Source organism: Balaenoptera acutorostrata, chromosome 13 (assembly GCF_949987535.1).
Source record: "Balaenoptera acutorostrata chromosome 13, mBalAcu1.1, whole genome shotgun sequence".
NCBI classification, from domain to species: Eukaryota; Metazoa; Chordata; class Mammalia; order Artiodactyla; family Balaenopteridae; genus Balaenoptera; species Balaenoptera acutorostrata.
The window spans coordinates 27,338,852-27,360,888 of NC_080076.1; the positions used below are offsets into that span (position 1 = coordinate 27,338,852).

At 43.6% G+C, this 22,037-nt stretch overlaps 1 protein-coding gene across 1 annotated transcript in view; it reads left to right on the plus strand.

The window, feature by feature from the left end:
* Positions 1 to 9,423: 9,423 nt before the first annotated feature.
* SKOR2 (SKI family transcriptional corepressor 2) overlaps positions 9,424 to 22,037 on the plus strand; it is a 35,984-nt gene continuing 23,370 nt past the window's right edge. Inside the window, exons 1-3 of the mRNA XM_057527238.1 lie at positions 9,424 to 12,033; positions 13,061 to 13,124; positions 13,481 to 13,555. Of these exons, the coding sequence (XP_057383221.1) occupies positions 9,424 to 12,033; positions 13,061 to 13,124; positions 13,481 to 13,555 (2,749 nt within the window). The remainder of the gene's footprint in view (positions 12,034 to 13,060; positions 13,125 to 13,480; positions 13,556 to 22,037) is intronic.

Consider the following 22,037-nt stretch of genomic DNA (forward strand, 5'->3'; position numbering starts at 1 on the left):
TTCCTCAGAATGCCGTTTTCATTCTCAGGAGAGGGTGAGAGCCAAGCGCTCACCCAGCTTTCTACTTTGTTACAATATGGTTTTCCATTTCTGAACCAGAATGTAAGTACTTCTGAAATATAACAGAAAACTCTCTTTGGTGAATTCAGAACAGTCATTAACATTCAGTTTTAAGTGAATGTTAACAGTAAATAAAGAAATCTCTTGATTGTAATCGTAGTAACAAAGCAATAATTACCCAGTAGGTGGTCATCAGTAATGATAAATGTATCATTATTACTGTGTGAGTCTGGGAACTCGGTTTTGGAAAGTACTTCAGACTTTTTAGTAGCATGGCTGGTTACAAAGCATTTCTTAGCCTGCAAAAGCCATGTAATTTTATACACAATTTAGGTGAAAATAAATTTAAATCTGTATATTACATTTTTAATTTCAAGTTAGTAATTAAAGTTGGTTCATTATATCTCCTCTGAAACCCTCAGTGCTCATCTCCATGGTTTGTTTGTACAATTTGTTTCTAAGACACCCAAGGTTACACAGTTCTAAAAGATGGAAATTTTAATTATTTGCCAACATTAAGAGTTTGTCGATGATATCATAATGCATCTTGAAAAAGTTTGGGATTGGTTATTGTCTTTGATCTGGTTAGCTATGCTTTCACTTTGAACCTCATGAGGGAAAGCCTTTTTGCTTAAAAAGTACTTTTAAATACACAAAAATAGAAAATTCCTCTGAACATTCCCTCTGAATTTTCACTGGTTGCTATTTTTTCAGGGGAAAAAAAATCAGTGACTCAGATTTCTACCCCCCTCTACCCTGGGATTTATTTTGCTATTATCTAATTTCACCTTTTGCTACCACTGAGCTAACAACTGCAGGCAGGAGGAAAGCTGAAGGCATGATGCTTATTGGGCAGCCTGAGAGCACATGATAGTTTAATAATGTATTAGCTAATGGGATCAAGCTTGATGGCAAAGTAGAAAATTTTCACATGGGGAGGGGTGAGAAGGAAGAGAACAGGAAAGGGGGAAAAATGCCTTTATTTCCCCAGGAAATAAAATCCAGTGTTCCCTCCACCAGTGTCGCTGGGGAGATGTTAAATGTATATCTATGTCATTTTCTCTCTTGTGACATGTCAACAGACAATCTACAGCCCCTCCCCCTACTTCTACTCCTCTGCTTCCCCTCCCCAAGCTTTAAAAGATCCTGCTCCACACCCTTTCTGCATCCTCAGCCTCAGTTACACCTTAAATTGCTTCCCTGAAACAAAAGAGCCAGGTTTTGTTTTTTGTTTTTTTTTTTTAAGCCTCAAACCACATTTCTTGTTCTTGGTGGTAGTTGGAATCTTCATACAATTAAAGACTCTTTTGCATAAATCCACTGAAATACTTGCCTTAGTTTTCTCTCCCACAATCTCTATTTCTTGCTCCACTGTCTCCTTTTCCTTTTCTTCCTTTTCTCCTCTCCCTTCTTTAGGAGTGGCAATCAAAAAAGGCAAGCATCTTTCCTTCTTATTCATTATTACAGCAGCATCTTTTAGACGCATCTTTGCCAATGAAAACTCCATGTAGATGCCTATCCTTTTGTTGTGGCGGCCTAGGTTATTCAGGAGCAGAGACAAAAGCCTGAAGTGATGTGATCTAAATGAGCTCTGGGGTTTTCCAGCTGGGACCACCTCCATTTCAAAGGACCCCCTCCCCCCCAACATGGGGAGGAGGGAAGTGGAGGGGGCTGGTACATATGTGTATGCATGCACAGAAAGAGAGAAAGGAGAAGACAGGGAAGGGAGAGAGCCTAGTGGGCTATTCCTTATGCCAATGTCCCTCTTTGATGCACATTCGCAGGTGTGTTCAGGGAGCATGCATCCATAGCCTATGTGTGTCCTCAGGTATTTTGTGTTCCTTTGAATTTTATCTTGCTCAACTAATATTTGCTAAGTAACCATCAAGTATACCAAGTTCATGTTCCATTCTGGATTTTATTACTTCATGTAAACTATGTGCACATGTGAGTACTTTGCTGTGTTTACAAGTTTGTGAGGACTTGTGAAGAAATGTGAATTTTTGTTATAAAAAAAGAAAGTCCAACAGCAAATGTTTCCATTAGTCCCTGGCCTCTGTGAACTGGTAGGGTAAGAGCTTTCTCTGCCACTGACCCAAGGGCAAGTTTTCTTATGAGAATGGTTTCCTCTGATTAAGGGGAGTTAAGCCTTGGTTCCTTCTCCTACAGTCTTTATTTTCTTCTAAAGGTGTTTGTTTGAAAGGTAAGAAAGAAACTACTGATTCCCATAGTCATTGGTGCATGAGGAACTCAAGGGATCACTGGGGCAGGGATACAGTGCAAAATGTGCTCATTTTCTCTTCCCTTCCTCAATTATGGTTTAGATTTTTTAGGTTTGTGCTCTCATTGTACTTCTCCAGGGATACTCTGGTCCCAGGAAAAGGGTTCCCGTTTATGGACAGTATTTATTTAAAAAAGGCTCAGAGGCCTTTCTCATTTCTTCTATGTTTTCCATAATGGATGAGTTTTGGTTTGCTCCTGGTCCTTGGTTTCCTTCATATAACTCCAGCCAGAGCAATGGAGGAAAAACCGGGGAGTCTAAGCTGGGCTTGCCAGGCTGCAGAAAGCTCTTTTGGGTAGAAAGAGGGAACTGAGGGCTATCAGCAATTATTATCATTATTGCTAATTTTTGTTATCAACTTATTTTAAATTGGTTAAGCAAATAGTAGCTAAGGTTCTGGCCACCTGTATACAAAATAAACACTAGACCAATTAGGGGACAGGATAAAATTTTAATGAAAAGGACTAAGATTCCTCCGGGGAATTTGGTTCCCTCTCTGCTCACCATGAAACTAAACTGCCTTTGAAATCTTTTACTCTGGAGCTATTAAAGACTTCAAACATATCTTGTAACAGTACAGGCCTAAGCTTGTCTCCATTCTCCGAGGAAGGTGCTTTTAAAGCTAGCATGTATTAAATGACTACTGTGTGCCAAGCATTTTACATATATTATCTTATTTAATTCTCATAATACCCCTGTGGGCTACATATCAACCTCCTCATTTTGCAGATGAAGAAACTAGGGCTTGGGGAGGTTAGGTATCAAAGCAAAATTCCACAACTAGTAAGTGACTGAGGAGGAATTTGTACCCAGTTTCAGTCTAACTGAATCTCCTGTACTTTCTGATATATGAGAATTCTTCTGTCCCTGGTACTTTTGCCAGCCTTCCAGTTTCTTTCCGGGCCATGCAGGTCTACTTTTGCAGACTTGGAACTAATAGGGAAACCATTTCTTGCCCTACCTGATGCAGAAATACCAATGCCAAGGACACCTATTTCAGGGACACAGAAGCAGTAATATTCTTGCCTAAGAGCTGAGAATGGGGTAAGAGGGAATGAGTGAGAGAGATAGAAGCTGTTTCTTTGATCTGTAACTGTCATGGGTTCTCCAATACCCAGGCTGGGAGTAGAATGAGAGGGAATATCTGGTGTCTCTAATTTTAATGAATTTATATTAAGGCCTTTATCTTCCTTTCGTGTCAATGCAAAACACAGGTGTGGGGGTGGGGAGTGGCTGGATTTCTCAGTCCTTGTAGATGGAGCAGGTGTGGCAGAAGTACTGGGGTGTGTTTCTGTGTCGCCCCTTGCCTCTTAAGTCTGCAAGGCCATGCTGGAGCCCAGAGCCGAATCTAGGGCTCCGATGGTTGCAGACTGGGAGGCTTCTTCCGGGAGGGCCTTGAACGCAGTAGGATCTGCTGCGCCACGGAGCTCTGCATTCGCGTCAGCACCGCGGACAGCTCCTCGGCTTTGCCCTTCCACTCGAACCTGGCGGGATTCCCACGCTGCCTCTCGGAACAGTCTGCTTCCAAAGTGGAGGACATTCTGGCCAGGTTTGGGTTCGCTTCAACCAATTGTTAAAAAAACTGCAGCTAGAAACCTCCATCCACGCTGCTGCACCCGCCGCGTGCGCCTGCTTGGAGGCGGCACTTCTCCAGTTCCGAGGGAGCCAGCTCGGTTTGTGGTTTTCCTTTGGGTCCGGTGTCTGGCTCCTTTACCTGTCCCTGGCCTGGGTAAACCGCAGCCGCTCGGAACGGAGATGAGAGTGGAAATGCTCTCCTCCGTGCGGTGATAGATCATGCAAACGGGTGACACCAGTTTAACCAATAAAACAATTTGAATCAATTAGCCGGCTGAGGAGAGTCCCGACGTGTAAAATGCATGTCTGCTCGAACAGGAAAGCATTGATTAACTCGGCCCCTACCCGCTGCCTCCCGCCACCGCCTGCTCCTCCCTGCTCCCCGCCTGCCAAGGTCTCGGGGGCCAGGACAGGGACTGACAAGGATCAGGCGCCCCTGGTCTGGAAAAGGAAAACTGAAGGGCAGTGGGGAACCATCAGGAGACCTGTTCAAACTTAGGGGACAGCAAAGAATCAGAGAGATAGTGAGTGACAGAAAGTTGCTCACAGACTCAAAAACGTATAAAAAGACTGTAATTCCGAAGTCCAGCTCCAGACTCATGGTGAGGATTTGCTGGAGCACGGAGTCTGGCTCTGAACAATTGTTCTCCACCTTCACCTTCCAAAACTATACTTGGCCTGACAGCTCAAACAGGCACCCCAGACTCACTGGGGAAATAAAATAAAAATGCTATTTTTAGAATTATTTGTGCAAAAGTACTTAACCTAATATCACACGTTTCTCTTTCCAGTGAAACTTCTTTGCATTAAAATAAAGTCACAGGTTTGTATGGCAGTAAGCCACGAAGCTAATGTATAAATGTTTATGTTGAAAGATGAGGTAAGGGGGTGGCTACAGGTACCACTCAGGCATGGATTCAGTCCTCAGGGTAAACAAGGATGGGAGGGAAGGCAAAGATTCATCCAGTTTCTCTTTTCAAAAAAAATATGTTTTTACAGACTTTTTTTTTTTAAGTAGGGATCTGTAGGGGAAGAGGAGCCTTTTGGGGGCAAAGATGGAAAGAGCGAAATAAAAGGGAATAAAAGCACCACATGATCTTCCTTCTTGGCAGCGACCACGCATTTTCCTGTGGTACATTAATGAGGTGATAGGACTTTTCATTTCTCCCCATTTTCGGTCTTAAAATCTGCCCCATTTTCAGGCTTTCTTTGTAGCAGCCTGGGCTCTAGGAAGTGTAAGCAAGCCGAGACCTCCCTTTGTGGGAGCTCCTGACCTCAGAGAGGAGGAATAACCAGTCCGGGCCCGGGAACCTTCAGAAGAGCAGGCGTGCAGGCGGCCTTCAGCCTTCCGCAGGAATGGATTCGTGAATGAAAATGACGCTCTTTCGGCAAATGAGCCAGTCAGGCATAGTGTGAGTTTCCCTTCTTCTAGGATGGGAGGCTTCTAGGGCACTAGGGAGGGAGCATTCAGTTGACTTCAGCCCCTTAGAACAGAGCCTAATTAGTGCCGATGGTGACTTCAGAAACTAGGAGTTGGGTGAAATATAATTTCACTGCCGTTTGAAACTTATGCCCACACAAATGTTACAATTTTCATGGCTCTGAAACTATGTTTTCTGCATATTAATTTAAAATAGCCACCATTCCTGTATCCCTCACTTTTTGTTCAATTGACTCCCTTTTGTTTTACTGACCTTTAATGAAGTGTTAAGATTTCACACTTTCACACTTGAATTTAGTGATGGTTTGTTGTTGATACTATGATGTAGTCCCCGTTGGGCTTCCGGGTTAGTGGAGGTTGTTCTTTCAACCATTTCTACAATACGACTGCCCAACTCTAAAGGCTATGTGTTTCACCAGGCAGCAATCGAAAATTCAGCTCTGATAGTAAGGGAAAAACTTAAAAGATCTTCCAATCCCACCCCGTGTAGGTATTCTTCTTAGAACGTCCTCTAAATAAGCAGCTTCTTCCATTTCTGATAAACGAGAGGTGGTCATTTTGACTCCTAATAGCTGATCAATTAGGAAGTAATATACTGACACTTCACTATATTGTATGTGTGCCTTACTTTGGGAAGCTATAGGAAATGGTCTTTTCCCATCCTACTTCTACTTCTTCTTCTCATTAGTATTATTATTATTTCCCTTTTTTTAAGGGCATGTTTCTACATAGTTCCCTGAGAAATTTACTTCTCTGGGAACACTGGCAACTTGCTCAAGTGCGGGTCAAGGCTGGGGGCCTCCCTGCTTTCCTGTCTCACCTTTTCCTTGTGCTGAAGTGGCCTGCATGTGTTTTATAAAATGGGATGGAGAACTATTCTGAATGAAGTTGACTGATGAGTGCACACATGCACTCATTGGGGTCCTCACTTAATTGCACACTTTCCAAAATAGAGAATGCCACTCTGTATCTTGTCCTAAAAAGGCAAATGTGTATCCAAAAATGAAGACATTCTCCACGCTTCCTTCCAAGTTCTTAGATTCAGCACACTTTGCAGAACGCCCCCCCCCCGCCCCGCCCCGCCCCGCCCCGCCCCGCTTTTCTTATTTCACAGTTTAAAAGGAGCACTGAAACTATTCTATTCTCCGGCTAACTGTGAACTGTGATTCCTATATCTTCGGAGACACAGTGAGGCTACTGATTTGCACCGCGTACCTGAGAGATCATTCGCGAAGGAGGGTGGCTCAGAGAAATGAGGGGAGGAGACAATAACTGGCAGGGATACAGTCAATTTAGAGGGGTCCTTCTAGAATCCGGGGCCTCCAGGATCCAGGTCCCTGGGATCACGCTTTCCACTCCTAAATCAGATCTACGGCTCCAGCACCATTGCTGCGTTTGCTCAATGGAGAGGTTGTTGGCAATTGCGGGTTGGTTAGGTGTTAGCTTTCGTGCCTGCTGAGAAAGGATCTCGAAGCTGCTCGCTCTCCCTTTCGCTCTCCCCCCTCCCTCCCTGTAACATGCCAGCCCTTTAATGTGGAGTGTCAGGGAGACGGTGACGTCACCTTGCCCGCTGGGTGGCGTCCCCTCGGTCCGACACGAGTTCAGAGACAGAGAAAGGCGCTGTCAGACTGCACTCCACCTGGGGCTCGCCTGCCGCAGGTTTCCGCGCGCCCACACTTTCTGCGGTCGAGGGGACGCCCCGCAGCAATTCAGGCGGTCATTCTCCGCGGGCCGGGGTACAAGCGCCATTAGAGCCGACGAGCGCCAGGATCTTCACGCGGAGCCCTCTGAAGTCCCGCCCGCTGGATTCCAGGACCCGCTTGGATGCTTCGCCTCCGAGCGACCTCGGAAGATGGGCCGGCAGCCACGCGCATAAAGGCAGCTAGGGGTTACCAGGTACTGCCGGAACCAGCCGGCCCCCACTCGGCGCACAGCTCGCGGTTCATTATTTGGGATCCCGAGCGGTGGGATTTTTCCGGTTAGGTTGAGGGGCAGCGGAGGGCTTCGGTAGTGGTTGGTTTGGGAGCCTGGGGCGTTAAGTTGAGAGTCGTTGGCTCGTCAGTCAGATAGGGAAGTTCGCCAGCTTTCTTTCTCAGTTCAACTAACTTTTAATTGTCTCTTCTTCCCTCACTCCCTTTTAAAAATCCCCCAACCTAAATCCTTTTATTTGTGTCTCTGCTCTGACAGGAGTCTCTGGGAGAGCTTGGGGTGAAAGTGGAGCAACCCAGTAGGAGACACTTCTGCCCAGTCTACAGCTGCTCAGGCTGCGGGTCTCTAGCCAGCTCCCCGCTAGGCCAGGCCCGCTGCGCGCATTGCCGTTATCCCAGGGTCTTATGAAGATAATAAGAATCTTGTTTGGGAGGGGAATGAGGATTGAAGGACCATCTGGCAAAGTTAGGGCTGGTTATATCAGGCCCAGATATCACTGTGCCATTTAACACCCCGTCCCCTGGAAATATTGTCTTTGATCCATCCGAAGTGACAAGCCTGGCTTTCGTCTCGTTGATCGCATTGAGGTTTGTTCACCCTTCCTGGAGGCCACAGAACGTAATGAGAGCTGAGGATCCAGGGGTCAGAAGGGCAAAGGTTGTCGGGATAGAGGTCACAGGGGCCCAGAGAGGACCAGGATATGACAATTTGGGTAAAGGGGTACACTAGTGTATTCACTGAAATCTCTGTAATAACAAACTCCAGTGTCCTTGGCGGAAAGTGGTGATGCGACGGCCACTGGTGATTTTCCAGGGCAAACGATAGTCTTAGCAGCTGCCCTGGACAAGTAGCTGTGCAAAGGTCACTGTCAGTTTCGCAGGGAATGAGCCACTTTGCTTGTTTTGACTTAGCAGTGTTGTCACAAAGGTTTCTTTAGCTTGCTTTTTCTGTATTTTCAATTTACTAGCTGTTTTCCCCCATTAAGTATCCCGTTGACCAGAGATGACAGGAATTTTACCGCAGGCCCAACCCTGGGCTTCCGCTTTCAGCGCTCCCGCAGATTACCTAGTCCAAGGATTATTCCTACCGTGGGGCACTTCCCCCCACTCCCAATAAGGTAAAGAGATATCTACATAGATCAGAAAAAGAAATGTCACAGAAAGTGGTTCACCTTTCAACTAAATTTGCCTTTTAAAGCCCATCAATAATGACCCCCAAGAATTGTTCAGTTTCTTTGCACTGTTTCTGGGCTTAACACTCTTGCCTGTACTTATTTGCTCATTGTCATGGAAATGACAGGCAAACAGTTTTTGAATATCTTCAAGTGTACAACTTCATCTTTTAAAGCCACCTATTGGAACCGGAACCACTCAATTTTAGCAAGCGGCTTTTTGAACCCTTGAAAGTGAAACGCCTGTTTTGGTGCAATCTTGCATATAGGTTTGTACATTTTCCCCCAAAATTTCTAATTAAAGTATCAAAATATCTAATGGCAAAGATAAGGGAGAAGGGATTTCGTTTTGCTTTAATGAGCTGTGTCTCAACGAGTAGTGAATTTCCCTCAAGGAAACCACAGATGCCACAAAAATTACTTTTTAAAAGGTTTGGGTTTTTTTTTTTTTTAAACCAAAATCAATCTATTTTCAAGCAAATGCGACTGGTCTCTCTTTTAAAATTCGGGCTTCAATGGCTAAGCCTCAGTTTTCCATAACTTTTATAACCTGTACTAGTTACAACTGTCATCATTACTTCCTAATTTATAGCAGGAGTGCCATTTTATTCTAACAGCTTCTATAAATTGGGGATTAGGTCTTGAGTTTCTTAGGAACTGACTTTTTTTAAATTTACTTTGGATATTTAGAACCGAAGAAAAGCAATTGCAAATTCCTGCATTTCCAAAGGATGACCTTGAGGAAATTTAAGAGAGATGACTTCCTTGTGTCTGAAACTTGGTTCCTTTGCCCAGTGATAATTATATCTTAACCAAAGCAAGGAAGTGATTATAATTCTTCAGTTAGCGACTCAACCCACCCCTCTCTTTGTAAACTGAAAAAGCTCTAGTCAACGCTTTCTCCTTTCCCTTCCAGTCTCCAAGGCCGACCCGGAGGGCTCGGCCCGGGTTTCCGCGGCGGAGGAGATGGCTTCCAGCCCGCTGCCGGGGCCCAACGATATCCTGCTGGCATCACCGTCGAGCGCCTTCCAGCCCGACGCGCTGAACCAGCCGCGGCCGGGCCACGCCAACCTGAAACCCAACCAGGTGGGCCAGGTGATCCTCTACGGCATTCCCATCGTGTCGTTGGTGATCGACGGGCAGGAGCGCCTATGCCTGGCGCAGATCTCCAACACCCTCCTCAAGAACTTCAGCTACAACGAGATTCACAACCGCCGCGTGGCGCTGGGCATCACGTGCGTGCAGTGCACGCCGGTGCAGCTGGAGATCCTGCGACGCGCCGGGGCCATGCCCATCTCATCGCGCCGCTGCGGCATGATCACTAAGCGTGAGGCTGAGCGTTTGTGCAAGTCGTTCCTAGGCGAAAACAGGCCCCCCAAGCTGCCTGACAACTTCGCCTTCGACGTTTCGCACGAATGCGCCTGGGGCTGCCGCGGCAGCTTCATCCCCGCGCGCTACAACAGCTCCCGCGCCAAGTGCATCAAATGCAGCTATTGCAACATGTACTTCTCGCCCAACAAGTTCATCTTCCACTCCCACCGTACGCCCGACGCCAAGTACACGCAGCCGGACGCAGCCAACTTCAATTCGTGGCGCCGTCATCTCAAACTCACTGACAAGAGCCCCCAGGACGAGCTAGTATTCGCCTGGGAGGACGTCAAGGCCATGTTCAACGGCGGGAGCCGGAAGCGCGCGCTGCCCCAGCCGGGCGCGCATCCCGCCTGCCACCCGCTCAGCTCGGTCAAGGCGGCCGCTGTGGCAGCGGCGGCGGCGGTGGCGGGAGGTGGGGGACTGCTGGGCCCGCACCTGCTGGGGGCGCCCCCGCCGCCGCCCCCGCCACCTCTGGCCGAGTTGGCGGGCGCGCCGCACGCGCATCACAAGAGGCCGCGCTTCGAAGACGACGACGACTCGCTGCAGGAGGCGGCTGTCGTGGCCGCCGCCAGTCTTTCGGCCGCCGCCGCCAGCCTCTCGGTGGCCGCGGCCTCCGGCGGCGCCGGAGCGGGCGGGGGTGGCGCGGGGGGCGGCTGCGTGACGGGCGTTGGCGCCGGCGCGGGCGCGGTGGCTGGCGCCAAAGGGCCACGCAGCTATCCGGTCATCCCGGTGCCCAGCAAGGGCTCGTTCGGGGGCGTGCTGCAGAAGTTCCCAGGCTGCGGGGGGCTCTTCCCGCATCCTTACACCTTCCCGGCTGCAGCCGCCGCCTTCGGCCTGTGCCACAAGAAGGAGGACGCGGGCGCCGCGGCCGAGGCCCTGGGGGGTGCGGGCGGCGCGGGCGCGGCGCCCAAGGCCGGCCTGTCGGGCCTCTTCTGGCCCGCGGGCCGCAAGGACGCCTTTTACCCTCCCTTCTGCATGTTCTGGCCTCCGCGGACCCCGGGCGGGCTTCCCGTGCCCACATACCTACAGCCCCCGCCGCAGCCGCCCTCGGCGCTCGGCTGCGCGCTGGGAGAAAGCCCGGCCCTGCTGCGTCAGGCCTTCCTGGACCTGGCCGAGCCCGGCGGCGCGGGCGGGAGCGCCGAAGCGGCCCCCACGCCGGGTCAGCCCCCTCCGGTCGTCGCCAACGGCCCGGGCTCCGGCCCGCCGCCTCCTGCGGGCGGGGCGGGCGCTCGCGACGCGCTCTTCGAGTCGCCCCCGGGCGGCAGCGGCGGGGACTGCAGTGCGGGCTCCACGCCTCCGGCCGACCCGGGCTCCGTGTCTGGGGCTGGGGCCGCGGCCGCCGGAGCGTGCCCCATGGGTGCCCGAGTGCCCGCGCCCCACCACCCGCACCTCCTGGAGGGGCGCAAAGCCGGCGGAGGCAGCTATCACCATTCCAGCGCCTTCCGGCCGGTGGGCGGCAAGGACGACGCAGAGAGCCTGGCCAAACTGCACGGGGCGTCCGCGGGCGCGCCACACTCGGCCCAAGCGCATCACCACCACCACCACCACCACCCGCACCAACACCACCACCACCATCATCCCCCGCAGCCGCCGTCACCGCTGTTGCTGCTGCCCCCGCAGCCCGACGAGCAGGGTTCCGAGCGCCACCACCCAGCCCCGCCGCCGCCCCCGCCCCCGCCCCCGCCCCCGCCGCCTCCGCTGGCCCCGCAGCCGCACCACCGAGGCCTTCTGTCCCCCAGTGGCACCAGCTGCAGCTACCCCAGCGAGGACACCTCCGAGGACGAGGACGACGAGGAAGAAGAGCAGGAGGTGGACGTGGAGGGCCACAAGCCCCCCGAGGGCGAGGAAGAGGAGGAGGAAAGTCGAGACCCCGAGGACGACGAGGAGGAAGACGAGGAGACAGGGGTCCTGCTAGGGGACCCTTTAGTCGGGGGCGGCCGATTCCTCCAGGGCAGAGGGCTGTCGGAGAAGGGGAGCAGCCGGGACCGCCCGCCGGCTGCCGCGGGCGCTTTCCCACTGGCCCTGAACTCCTCCAGGCTGCTGCAGGAGGACAGGAAACTGGGTGACCCGGGCGGCGGGGACCTGCCCCCGCCCCCGCCCCCGCCCCCGCCGCTGGCCTCCCAGAAATCAAGCGGCGGCCTTAGCAGCAGCCCGGGCAGCCCGGTCCACCATCCATCACTGGAGGAGCAGCCCTCCTACAAAGATGTAAATATTCCCTTTAGGCGCCTTCAAGCTAATTATTATTATTTAAATGCACCTTTAGGCTGAATCGGTTACATATGCGCAGGAAAGATGAATCACCAGATTTCCCCACAGAAATGAAATATTCAGTGTGTTTGGGAGGGCTTCTTTCCTACCAACTGTCCTCCATAAAAATGTGGTTTCTGGTCTCTGTTACAAAGCCTCTCGAAGGCCTTGGGGCCTCTATTCCCTCCTATATTTAAGTTGGCTGCTTATAGAAGTTGGGAAAGACCCCTAAATTGACCAAGTCCTTCCTCTAATCTACCAATCTCCTTTGCCCAACTCCCTGCACCCAGCTGAGCACAATTGTTCCCCCAGAAGCAGTGGGACCACAAAACTGGTGCAGTCTGAATGATCCTATCATATTTCTTCTCTGTAATTCAGTGCCTCCCCGAACCATGACCCAGAAAAGATCAAAAATACATTGACTTCAAAAGTTAGATTCAGTTTTATTTGAACTGCTTTAATCAAGACTTGAACCCCAGAGCTCTAGCCAGAATGGACACTTCTGTAAGATATTGTGTCCAGTAAAACAAAAGGCAGACTCTTTAGCAAGACTGGCTTCTCCCAAACCAATCTCCACCCACATGAAAGTGCTACCTGGGACCCCTAAAGACCAAAGTGAAATTTAAGTGGCTCAGCATTGTGTGCATAGGTTCAAGTGTGCATAGAAAACACTCTCAAGGACTTCAGAGTGAAGTGACTCTGTCCTAATGTAGTGTAGATGTGACAAATAATGTGGCATGTTGATTTACAGAGCGTATAATAGGTGCATATTTAACATACTATTTCGTAAAGGATAGTGCAGGTACGTGCAGTCGTACACTTGTATTTAAGCACAACAACTATTCAGAGAAGATAATCATCAAAAAATGAAGTCTCCTGAGGCTCATGGAGTCACTTTTATTGATGCTTCTTCCTGCTGACTGTTGACATTAGCATATGGTTTCATCCAGGCATTGATTTGTGTCTCTAATTCTTCTCCATACAGAATCAGAAAACTAAGGAAAATAACCAAGTTATTTTATCTACAAAGGATGACAACAACTTTTCAGGTAAAATAACCCCCCAGTTTTCTTTCCTGCATTTAACCATTTCTGTGAGACTTACACCCAGCATCTCCTGCCCCTACCACCATTCTGTGGGTTTTCATCCATTGAATTTTGTGGGAGTTTTTTCATACTACAGTTTATATTTTAATGGGCAGCCTTTCTGTAGTTTCCAAGCAATGGCAATTTTCCAGATAACAGCACTGTTAGCCCCAATCTCAACATACGCCTTTGCATTTAAATGGCATCAGTACTCTAAACATACACAGATACATAAATACATGTTAAAATTCTTGCATGTCTTTGTTTCCCACCTGTCAGTACAGATTCACTTGTAGATTTTGTGTTTTGTTTGATTCTAGATAAGAACAAGGAGCATAGCTTTTTCATCACAGACTCTGATGCTTCCGGAGGAGATTTTTGGAGAGAAAGATCAGGTAGGCTGGGACAAATAGAAGGAACGAAGAGTCAGATGACAGAGAGAAGGGCTGAAATTCATAATCAGAAGACTGAATATTTAGTACAAGGGTAAAGATAAAGAACAATTCCTAGTAGATATAACTAAGAAAAAACACAAATGGGAAAGCAGTGACATTAATAGCAATAAGATTATTAATTGCTGGGCATATTTCAGAAGACAATTCAGAAATATATCAGGTTACACAATGAAACGGGCTGGAAAAGCATAAAATGACAATAATTGAAATGTTCTCTTAGAAACCTTCCATTAAAAAGGATCACAGCTTATTGCTTTTAATATCTGTCAGAAAGACATTAAAGGTGTTTTATGACATCTATGCCAACATTTATATTATCTCCATGATAATGATCTCTACACAAAATGTATAATACATTTACAAAAATTACATTATACAAATTAAATGAAACCACCTTTTACTGATTGCTAAATGTCTCCAAGGGGTTTGGGAAAGACGTGATTAGAAGTTTTGATACTAAGTTGTCTATTGCAGTGTCTTAAGGAGAGGGTTTTGTTTCTTGGGAAAAAGGAATCTAATTTTCCATTTATGTAATGCAAACTGCCTTGGCTTTGACTATTCACGGTTAATTGACTGTCAAACGAGGTTGTTATCCTGCGGCAATGTCTGCAAATTTGCCTGTCAAATGAGACAGAGAGAGCAAGCTAGGAAGTGAGGGAGAGGGAGAAAGAGTGGTGTGGGGAGCAGAAATAAAGAAAATAGGATCTTAAAGGAATCTTATATAACAGCAAAGTACAATGAAAAAGGTCTCCAAACCTTTGTTTTTATTTTTCTATAAAGGAAACTTCTCAATACTTTAAATGGCAAAAGGCAAACACCTATTTTAATGAAAAAATAGCTTTATATATCATGGGAAGAAAGCTTTATATATTGTGAGTTATTTCCAAGTTATTTCATGAGTATTTGCTATAAATATTGATCAACAGCCAGTTTGGGCTGACAATGCTAAGGAGTTACTAAGAATAATTTGGTGGTGTATCCTTGGCCGTATCAAGTCTCCATAAAATTGTGCATTCTGGCTTTACCTGTTTGTTAGCATGTTTTAAGTGTTTTTATTATTATCACTTTCACATTAAAGCATAACGCTTTGAAAATTCAAAAAAATCACCTTTCACAAATTTGCTCTGTGTCTAATATGATAAAGTTGTTAAATGTGGATTTTTCTGTTACAATCTAAAGTGTACAAAATAAAGTCACAAAGGCAATGATATTTGCCCAGGAACTACCTCTTCCCTAGTACTATATTTCACAAAATTGAGGCTTGAAATAGAAAGGATTGGTACCAACACATTTCTAATGGGTTTGCACACACACACACACACACACACACACACACACAAAGGTTTATAATTCTATTTGATTGATTCTGTAATATCTAACCATTTCCCAGACATTTCTGGATAGTCGATTGCTTTTCTTTGTTTGATATGTGTAGAAATTAACAGCCACTGGAAACAACACATTTATGAATATAAAAAAAACAGTTTTGGAAACATTTCTCAGCCCCATATCAAATGATATTTAGCAGCTCTGTAGAGCTAAAAACAGATTTAAAAGTAGCCCAATTTCTCCCATGCCTAGAAACCACAGATGGGAGTCTATATGTACTCTAGTGAATGCAAATTAATCGGGCTGTTTCAACAGCCGAAGTGGATGGAGACCTTTGCTGGGTGTGTGTTGTACAACCAGTGAGCACTTAGAGAATTCCGATTCCTCTCTAACCAAAATAGACACAGATTGGAAAGAGAGTTTAAAAGCAGTGTCACATCCTAGTGGCATTGTCAATAACTTAATTTGGGAGGAATTTTTATTTGTTTTTATTTTATTTTATGTACAACCCTATTTTGTGAGCAGCCCCATGAAGCTCGAAGTCCAATAAAATAAGAAAACTTGCATGTAGCAATGACTTGTATTTTTTAAATAATGTAAGCCATTCAGAGCAGGACAGGGACCCCACTTTTCATTTACTCATCTCAAGACAGGTTTTAATTTACTGTTGCTTGTTAAAATTAGTACTTTGTAATTTATATGCATTAATTTTAAGGTTGTTTTTGACTGCCTAAATTTGGAAGTTTTTATTTTTCAGTTGGCTATTGCTGATATTAAAGTTCAAATTATACTATACATGTATTTAATATAAAATAGCACATTTAGAGAATAATTCACACCAGACTTCATTTCGCTAAAGCATAACTCATTAGAAGTCTCCTTGGGCTAAACTCTTACTCTATTTGGGTGCAAATTTTAAAGAAAATAAAAATAAAGTTTTATAAATATTCTATAAAAGATGTAAAATGTATGTAGTTTTTTAAGGGGTATCAATGATTTGTACAAAACTAGGGGACAATTTGATGTTTAAGTTTTTAAATTTAAAATAGTTTCCATAGATTTAATGAGAACATCCAAACTTCACAATCTGAAATCATCTTTTTAGGAACTTTAATTTCCTACTTTGCACTTAACAGCTAGTATTCATAATTATCATAAAAAATTTAAGTTAACGTTTCAACAAATGTGTATACCCATTAGAAATCTAAATGTATTAGAACATACTGATTTCTTTACTGAATTATATTCTCTTCATTTCGTGTACATGAATTGTCTCTATAGATTTGTTAAAAACTGAATTTCTCTTCTTCATCTTCCTCCGATTTGGATGGCTGGGCTGTTTCCATTTGAAAACAAGTTCCTCCTGGCCTTGGAAGGGATTTGGTTCCCCCATACTTAGTAAGTTCAATAAACCCTAAAAAAGTCATTAGAACCCCAAGCATGATAGCCAGAGTGGGTCAAAAACCACAGAATCCACTGTTGTCTGATGTTCAGATGGAAATACAAATGTCAAAAGTATGTAAATAAAAGTATAGTCAGGATCAGTGTTCACATAAAAATTCCACGGTGTCCGGAGCTCAGGGCAGTACAGTCAATAGTTATGTTGGTAATAACACCTAGTCATGCTATTGATGTATTACTAGTCCCTCCCTCACAATAATTAATTTGATACAGATTCCCAGAGAAACTTGCTCCACATTGATATTCCGTATTACAATTTCATTCTCACATTATTCAGAGAAGTATGTAGGTAGTAGGTTATATCATATTATTATTATCCTGTATTGAATGTGAGACAGGTGGGACGTGGAAAGGATGAAAATATATTATTGACATGAACAAATGTTTGGGTAAAGAGTATATTTTGTTAAATTTATCTTGGAATCTTGGGTCACAAGAATTTCACCCTCATGGTTCCTTTGCTGAGCCTGCAGAGAAGATATTTTAAACACCAGAAAGTGTTAAGGAGATTTGGTTGTTGTAGGACTCGCTGTACCTTCAACTGTCCTTGCTTGTAGGAAAGATCAGCTCATGGTCTTCACACTGGAATACACATTTGAGAAAATCCCAAAATGGTCACCCAATTGGCCTATGTTTTGGTATTAATGTATTTACTTGTGATCAGACACTAAGAATCCGTTCATTTAGCAAAGTGTCAAAAATCCAGATGAGCCAAAGAGATTGTGAAGCCTTGTGATGAACTGCTTTGTAGTGGTAGCAGTAGAATGCTTTATCTGGAACACCTTGCTGGTGAATGGAGCTACTTCTCCCCATGTAACAACTGTTAACTTGCACATGTACATGATAGCATTCATTTGTTTATTTACTCAATTACTCCCCAAATATTTCAGTATACCTACTGTATGCTAGGTATTTTGCTAGGCTCTGGAGATTCAGAGATAGAAACAACGCCAGTCCCTGCTCTCAAGTTGCTTCCAATCCAAAGGAGGGCACAGATAAGGTGTAAGGCAGTATGAATACTATAATAGCAGTCTACACAATATAACATCCAAAAAGGTTTATATAACCATATGTCCCTTTAGCCAACGTTTAATTCAATCATCATTATTGGAAAATATCAGTGTTTTATTTCTGTGCATATACAGTATAACATAGAAGAATGAAATGTCTTTTCAAACTACCTAATAAGTCAGTATGCAATTTTTGATTTTTACATGAATTTTTCACTCCCATGACAATCATAAATATAGTTTATCAGGAAATTTCTGACCTTTCTCTAAACAAGTAAAGATACAGACTTACCTTTAAATGATAGGTACTTGCTTTAATTTATCCCTAACACAAATTCAGTTTAGCAACAATATTTAGTTCCAGTTCATTTTTTTAGTTCATCATTTTAATTAAGTTTGGCCTTTCTTCAACCTTTCAGCCCTATTGGTAACTGTTACTTTTCAGTGATTTCAAAAAGATTACATTTTTTAATGATTTTTTTAAAAACCTCCCTGTTAATGGTCATTAACCTTACTCATAGCAGATATTATACTTCTTTATAATTAGAGGGATCAAACCTAAAGTTTCAAGCAGCCAAAATCCCCCAGAAGCCAGAACTTTTATCTGTAGGTCTCTTTAAAATAAGACCCATTGCTTTAAAGCCAAGTAATATAGATTAGGAGGATGGCAGTTTGGTCAAAATATTACCTGCTCAAAAATATAAATGACAGCATTTTGCTTGCAATCCCAGAGTAAGGCTTTGCATATCCGTTTTGAATAACTTTACTGAAGTTAAGTGATTTGAAATTGAATGCAGTGGGGTAAGCTGGTGAGACAGCTGAAAGCTATTGCAGGTCAAGGAAATCACGTAAAGTGGAGTCATCCTCAATTCCAATCCCTTTCATTGTAGAAACGCCAGAACCATTGGACTCTGAGAGTGGCTGCATCTTGTTATATGTATAGAAGTTTTAAAATCAATTTGATTTTCACTGGTATGATTCTCTAGTGTACTTAATATGCTATGGATGGATTTCTGAGAATAGTAAGAAGCAGTTACACTTCTCATGAATATATAGCAGATGAGGCGCTCTGATTTATTATTCCATTCTATTTTAGAACATGCTTATGATTTTTTTTTTAAAAAAAGTAAAAGAAGAAGAAGAAAAATTCTAAAAAGCACAGACTAGTAGATCTGAGTTTTAATTCTCTCACTTACTAGATGACTTTGGGTAAGCCCTTTAAGTACTTTGGCCTCAGTTTATCCACCTCTAAATTACTACCGACATTTTTATGAACAACGAATTTTGAGGTATTTAAATATATGTATTCAAAATTAACTAATCCCCATATTTCAAATATAAATTTCTTTTTATTTATGGAAACATTTTCCTTCTTGTGGTTTTTAATAATTTATATGAAAATCAAGGCGATAGAGAAGGACAATAAAAAACTCTTCAGAAAAAAATAAAAAATAGCATTAATTGACAACACAAGTTCTAAAACTTAAGAGAATTCTAAATGAACTCACAATTCACTAATCAACGAAATTTGATATACTGATTCAAGAAGCAACATGTATGCAACTCACGATAAATTCTGATCGTGAACTGTAAATTTTGTTGTAATTCTTAGTTAACTATAAACCCACAAATATTAATCTTGCTCTTGTTCCCTTTTTTGGCTAATGGAGTTAATATTTAGTTAGTTCATTTTGTAGCATACCCTCTCCAGTGATATTGATTTTCTTTTCTGTTCTATGACCTCACTACTGTGCCAGACATCACAGGGGAAGAGTTTAATGTAGAATTTAACACCAAGAAATTAACAGAAGTCCATGTCCCACTGATAGAGGAGAAAATTACTTAACTTTGCTTTCTGTGTAATTGATTTTTTAATGCCTTAATGCAAAATGTTCTTAAAAACCTCTCTAAACCATACGTTGTGCTAAATTTTGGTTCTTGTTCAATGTACTAGTTATACAAAATGTAGATTAACTTTGACCCCATCCAACTTGTACCTCTAAGGTAGATTGTTAGGGAAAGAGAAAATTAAACTTCTAGAAATTTTAAATTAAGTCAGATTATAAAACTAAGATTAATTATTAAAATTCAGTGTTTGTTTGGGAGTTAAACGTATATAAGAGGAGTCTCTCTTGATCAACAGAGGCCAAGCCTGTGCTGAGGCTGTTGGGAGGCAGAGGGCAGGCCCTCAGCCCAGCCCTGAGGGCATGACAGTGCCCTGGGAACTGCGGGCAGACACTGTTGGTAGCTTCGCACCATCCCTGGCCTTTTTGTCACTTTTTTTTAAAGGGGGAATATAATGGGAAGGAAAGTAAGAATTTTAGTTTGGGGATTTCTCCAAATGCATTCATTAATTTTGGAAAAGTAAAATGCATTTAACCTGATGGAATATTTATAAAAATGGAAAGCTCATTGTCAACTAAATCTCATTTATTTAATCTAGTATTAGACTGCCTTTTTTTTTTTTTAAACCAGATGGAAAACATTAGCAGTAATAGTGAACAAACATATCCAGGCTCCCAGAGGTCATTTTTAACCACCATTAACAATCTGGTTTTCACAGATTAGTAATATGCAAAAGGCAACGGTCCAGTGAAAGATACACAAAGGGCAGCTGAAGCTTCTGTGCTCCTTATTTACCTAACATTGAACCACTTTTTAAAACCCTTTGCAAGTGAGAAATTTGAATCTTCTAAGCTCAAAACTGACAGATTTTTCTGAGAAGCTGCAGCAAAATACCTGTTTAAAATAGACACATGTAAAATATTAATTAATCCTTCACAAAGTGGATGAAAAGCGTATTATTAATGTCATTGGTAGATTCGCCTGTGGTTAATATAGTTTTATTTACTAGCTATTTGTTTAATGCTTCATACCAATGTAAACCTCCTAACTGTGAAGTAGAAAAGAAATGCAATTTTACACATATTATTTTAATTTTTTAAGTTAATTATCTAGTTGAAATGTAATATAAGGTAAACAGTCCACAAAATACACTAGTAGGTCAAAAAGAAGCTGGTCTATAATGTGATAAGGAAATGGCTTCTAGAGTTGCCTATTCAGAAACTAACTATCTCATTTAAATCATGTCTTGAGGGGTTGGGAAAGTTGTAGAATGATAAAATCTCATCATGCTCTGTAGATAGATTCAGAGATGTGTGCATGCTCATCTCTTTTCTTGTTCAACCTCAATATTATATCTGGGTATGAAACATCTATGCATTTAACATCTGGTTAACTGAGACTAAAGTAAACATAGGTAAAACTGCACATAATATGCATTTATCTTCATTTAAAAATATCATTGTTCTTGGTTTATACATTTACAATTTGTTATCAACCTTTGTGTTACTCTTCTTTTAGATAATAGTAGTTTATAGGAATTACGTTGAGGTCTGTATTTAAAATGCTTCACCGGTATTTCCTCATTACTTATTATATGGAGAAGAAAGCCAAGGTATTAATGTTCAAATCCTACAGAGAAAGGTCATGTCCAAGATGAAAATGAGAATAAGTTTGTGCAAATATGATCTAGATAGTACAGAAAATGGCTGCCATTAAGGAACTCAGGATGCCCTGGATATTGTTGTGCTGATGATGGGGAGCCAGAGGAAGTGCCTTCCCATAACTGTGCACATACTTGGGAATATTTGTACATTTGTATTTTCATACACACATATGCACACATGCATACCTGCACACACATACGCCTGACAGTCATCATGTGGACTGCAGAATCGCCATTTATAATATCATGTTGAGGACTTTTCTGTCCATCCTTGATATTGTAGGCTGCCACTTTGGGAAGAAATTCTGTTTCCCTCTTGGCAGAAATTTTTCCCTTGACAATGAAATTCCCCAGTATTCCTGGAAGTGCCTGGGACCATTTCACTCCATTTCTTGCTGAGGAAGGGAAATGAAAAGATATGAGAACAGAATTGAAACGATGCATCTAACTTGTGCTATGATTTAGAATTTGCGACCTCCTAGGGTCCCTTTCAGTGACAGCTGAAGACACTTTATTGAATATGAGTATGTGTCTAGCACTGTGCAAGGCACTGGCCATGCAGAAAAGACAGAGCCCCGCCTCCAGGTAGCCTGCCTAGTAGGTGGAGAAGGCTGGAAGCAAACAGCACCAAGGACATGGACTAGCTAACCTGGGGGGCAGGGGAGGGGGATAGAGGGAACTTTCTCAGAGCACCTTTGTCTGCACTGCCATATCTCTATAGATGAAAACGGAAAGCTTAATTAAATTATGTGGGTAATTGCAGATAACAAGTTGAAACTTCTTAAAATTCTGATAGCTGAATGATTGCATTTCTTTGCTTTGTTTATGTTTTCTGGATTATATAGACTCAATTTATGACTGTAGATATATACATTTTCTTAGCTTGTCATCATTCTAGTTAGCACAGAAGCAAAATAGGTAAGAACAGCAATCTAACTTCTATCCACAATACAGTTTATACTGGTTGAAGACAAGTAGTTAAGAAACTATCATCAGCAAGCATATGACTATTACAAAGTAACATAACTTATTTCACTTCTTTCTTTTAGGTTGATTTCTTTTTAAAAAATTATCAATTATTAGGAAACCACTCCAGGCTCATAACTTCTCTCCC